The sequence below is a fragment of the Suricata suricatta genome, chromosome X (assembly GCF_006229205.1).
Source record: "Suricata suricatta isolate VVHF042 chromosome X, meerkat_22Aug2017_6uvM2_HiC, whole genome shotgun sequence".
NCBI lineage: Eukaryota > Metazoa > Chordata > Mammalia > Carnivora > Herpestidae > Suricata > Suricata suricatta.
In genome coordinates this window covers 69,177,568-69,182,293 of record NC_043717.1, presented here as the reverse complement: position 1 = coordinate 69,182,293, position 4,726 = coordinate 69,177,568, and the positions used below count along the sequence as shown (strand labels likewise).

Here is a 4,726-nt window from a genome sequence, read left to right as displayed (position 1 = left end):
GATGATTCCCCCAAGGACTATCAGGAGGACTTACAGGAAAGGCACTTGGGCAGTGAGGAGATGATGAGAGAATGTGGAGATGTATCGAGGGCTCGGGAAGAGCTAAGGAAAAAACAGAAAATGGGTGGTTTTCATTGGATGCAAAGAGATGCACAGGATCCCTTTGCCCCAAGGGGGCAACGGGGTGTCAGAGGAATGAGGGGCGGAGGTAGAGGCCAGAAGGACTTAGAAGATGTTCCATATGTTTAATGCCTTCGGCCTTCAATTCTAATTTCTCTAGTGAGAATAATGCTGACCCTGCTTTCCCTGGCAGGCTTATGCCAGGCTATATGCTTTAACCTTAAGCTGATACTTTGCTTTAGGTGTTACTCCGTTACCAGCAGCCTTCTGACCCAACTGCAGCACTCTGTCTTTCAGTAGGGAACTTTCACCCATGTGCATGGAAAAGATGTTCATGGTACATTGTAAAATAATAATAAAAAACAGTTTTTAGAACCGCATATACAGCATCAGCCCATTTTTGAAAAAAAGTTACATAATACATCCATGAGTAGGGAAAACTATGAGTAGATCAAAAGAGGTTTTCTCTGTGTAGTGGCAGTGAAAGAGATTATCTTCTCTCATTTGCTTTTTTCCTTGACATTGATTACTTTTGTCATAAAATAAATAATAAAAGGTTTAAAAATGGGAAAATACATACCAAGCAATCAAAATAACACTTTAGTGAGTTTATGACGGCAGTGGAGATACTTAAAATTCCTGTTGTCAGGATTGAAATGATGTGTTAAACACATGTTACCTCTGGGACCCAAAACTGGAGAAATCAACCTAACAGTTATTATAGATCCATTTCTGTAACAGTCTTGTCATCTGTGAAATGGAGATAAAACTTCTCTTCTAGGGCTGTGGATAAGATCGGATGAGGTACTGAGTATGTGAGCTGTATTGGGCTGATTCCTACCCTTTGCCCTGCAGTAGCAGAAACAGAATTCTGACAGATGTTTGAGGGAGGGCTGAAGGGAAGTCTCACTTCTGTCCAGGAATAAGTCCTGGAAGCTAAGAGGTGGGTGCCACTTTACCTTAAATAATACAGTGTCTGATCTGCACTGTGCTTCTTCTCATGGGTCCTGCATTCCCCTAAGGGCCCCATGGCTGCTGGTGGGTTGGAATCCTCAAAGTAACAAAACCTCTGATTTCCCGAGAGTCTTGCTGAGTGGAATCCTCACTATGTTCCCTGCTGAACTGTGGAGAAGGTCCCTCTTTTTTTTTCATTCTATACTGTAGTTTTGACACTGACAAGAAATGTGGAAAAATTTTTTGTAAATTTTTAATTAATATACTTTTCGGACATTATAATTACCCCATTAGACTTGCCCATTAGACTCAAAGCAAATAATTCATCTTGCTGATTTTGGTTCCCACAACATATAACAGAAGTTTTTTTTAAAACCAAAACATTAATTATCAAGTAAGAAGACCTCAATTCTTGCTCCAGTTCTGTCCCTGACTGAATATGTACCCCTGAGCACATAATTTCATTTTTTAGCAACTGAAATTTGCCACTCCAAAAGGAACAAAAGAGGGATTATATCACAATTCATTGGTAAATGATTTTAACATTGGATATTAGTGCTCTAAATTTTGCTAGCTGCCAGCAGACCACCTGCATCAGAATCACCTAGCTACCTTGTCAAAAATTCAGAATCCTGGCACATCCAATATATCAGAATCTTTTTTGACTTGTCCTCACAATGTCTGTATGTGTGTCCTTTGTTCTTAGCTTACTTTTATTTTTATCAAATGGATACCTGTAAATTTTTTAAAATCCAATAGTGCAGAAGAATTCATTATTAAAAGCCTCAGTCTGCCTTGCCATCTACATTCTCATCTTTCAATGGCAACTACCATAAACATTTCTTATTTCTTATAGCATTTATCTCCATATTTCTGAATAATATGCTTATGCTACAATTTTTAAAACAGCTTTATTGAAATGTAATTCACATACCACAAAATCCACTCTTAATTTTAAAGTTTACAAATGATTGGTTTTTAGTATATTAGCAGAGTTCTGAAAACATCACCATTATCTAGTTCCAGGATATTTTCATCACCCTAAAAAGAAAACTTATACACATTAGCATATAATGGTGTTCCCATTCTCTCCTCCCCTCAGCTCCTGGCAGACACTGATCTACTTTTTCTCTACATATTTGCATATTCTAGACATCTCATATGTATATGGAATCATACAATATATGACTTCTTTCAAGTACCATAATGTTTTCAAGGTTCATCCATATGGCAGCATGTATTAGTACTAAAAATCAGTACTAAAATATTTTTTTGCCTTTTAACATAAACTTTATTGAGAAGACAAAATATATTATTTACAAGTATAGAAATGATGGTTCTGTCTTAGCTTATTATGCTGATAACCTCAGTGCATGCTAATGATTATGTCTAAAGTTGCTTTAACTTTATTTAAATGCTTTGATTCCTTTTATGAGGAGGTACTCTAAATTTAATGTACTTGTTTTTTGTCTGTTTTAAACACAGGTGTGTAGTATTTGATACACTAGTTATTCATTTCTGCTGAAAGAATAAAAAATTTTTAATTCTTTTTTATTGAAATCTTTCATTTTATTGAAATACAATTTACATGCATTACTATATGAGCTTAAGATGTACAGCATGTGGATGCTTTACATATTTGTAAAATAATTACCACAATAATTAGTTATATACCCATCATCTCATATAGATAAAATAAAATAAAAAAAAAAACACTGGTTGGGAGAGTGGCCTGGGGCAAGGGTGATATGTGTGGTGTCATGGTGTTGCATGCAAGATTCATGTGACTGAGTGTGAGTGGACGCATGACTGTATGAGTGTGCGAGTGAGGCATGCAAGGCAGGTGTGTGCACCAGTGCCAGAGCCCTTCCTCCCCACACACCTTGATCATATTTGATCAGCCCAGAGGAGCTGACCTGACATAAATAGCTCCCTTCCTGAGAAGCCCCTTAATTTGTACAGCGAGGCCAAAGAAAGAAAGAAAGAAAGAAAGAAAGGAAAAGAAAAAAGGAAAGGAAAAGAAAAGAAAAGAAAAGAAAAAAATCTTGTAATGAGAACTATCAGGATTTACTTTCTTAACAACTTTATATATGTTATACAGTAGTGTCAACTTTTTGCATTTAAATATGTGCTTTATTTCCCTGGGTATATACCTAAGGACGGAATTGCTATGTCATGTGGTAATTCTATGTTTAACTTTTTGAGGAACTGCCAAACTGTTTCCCAAAGCCACTGTGGCATTTGACAATCCCATCCGGATTCATGTGTACAAGCATTCTGACTTCTCTACATCCTTGCTAACACTTGTCATTGCCTGCATTTTTTTTTTTGGCCATCTTAGTATAAAGTGGAATCCATTGTGGACTTGATTTGCATTTTGCTAATGGCTAATGACGTTGAACATATTTTCATGTGCGTATTGGCCATTTGTTTATCCTCTTTGGAGAAATGCAATATATCATTCTCGGCCTTTTGGCTAAGATCAAGTGTGGAGAAATGTCTATTTAAACCCTTTACCCATTTTAAAATTAGGTTGGTTGTCTTTTTATTGTCAAGTTTTAAGAGTTCTTTGTTTATCCTGGGTAGAAGTCTCTTATCAGGTATACGACTTGTAACTGCTGTTTCCTGACTTGTTAAATTTAGTCATTATCCACTGTCTTTCTGACACCAAAATTTAGTAATTCTCTCTTACCATCACAATCTCCATATCTATTGCCTGCCTCTCAATATAGCTTTATTACATCTAATGTGTATTGTAACAAGCATTCAGTGATTCTGTTGTTTAACTCTGAGGACCATTTGTGCATTCAGATTAGGCTAAGCTTATGCTAGGGTAGCTACCAACCCCAAAACATCAGTGGCTTAACACAACAAAGATTTATTTTTCAAACTTCATGAGGATTGGGGATGGACAGGGTCTGCTTCCCCTTGTTTCCCAGACTAATCATGATACCTTTGCAACAGAGGAAGAGTGTACATGGAGATCTCACACTCATTTTTCCACACTCTGGTCTAGAAATAATATAAATCACTGCTGTTCACAGCCCATTTTTTCATATTTCTAACTTAATTCTGATAAGCAATTCTGAGAAAAGTGTTATTATGCCCTCTATATAGGTAACTTAATTGAGGCTCAAAGGGTGTAAGTGATTTATGCAAAGTCATATACCTGTAAGGGGCAGGGCCTATATTGGAACCTAGGTTTACCTGGCTCTAAGGTGATGATATTTAACTAGTTTGCTTTCCTAAACAGAAGGATTTGAATTTTATCTTCCCCCTATTGACCAACTAATCCTTTAAGATGTCAGAATAGTGGTAATGTTTCTTCAGATGACAGACTTAAAGAGCAAGGCTCACAATGGCATTGCTTCCTCCACTATTAATGCCTTTAAAAGACATTTAATGCCAATTCATGGCTTGATAGCCTTGGCCCCTAAGTCATGGTCTCTGCTGATAGTACATGTAGGTATTCAGGCAGGTGGTAACACCTGTTTTCTCCTGAGTTGGAGGATTACATTCCTTCTTAACCTCCCTTTCCCTGGGATCTCTTAAACTTTGGGGCCTGGAGTGACTAAAACATTAGAAGTACTGCACTATGTGGATACAGAACTTATGTCACTGCAAAACCACCAAAATAGGCCCAGGCACAATT

At 37.0% G+C, this 4,726-nt stretch overlaps 1 protein-coding gene and 1 non-coding gene across 3 annotated transcripts in view; both read left to right on the top strand.

Annotated features, from left to right (window-relative positions):
* Positions 1 to 500, top strand: part of TCEAL5 (transcription elongation factor A like 5) — a 3,296-nt gene extending 2,796 nt beyond the window's left edge. For both annotated transcript variants that reach the window (XM_029930132.1, XM_029930133.1), the window contains exon 4: positions 61 to 500. In XM_029930132.1, the coding sequence (XP_029785992.1) occupies positions 61 to 249 (189 nt within the window). In that variant the 3' untranslated portion in view covers positions 250 to 500. The remainder of the gene's footprint in view (positions 1 to 60) is intronic.
* A 2,285-nt stretch (positions 501 to 2,785) lies between these two features.
* On the top strand, positions 2,786 to 3,026 carry LOC115284527. Its single transcript, XR_003905273.1, has one exon.
* Positions 3,027 to 4,726: the final 1,700 nt, after the last annotated feature.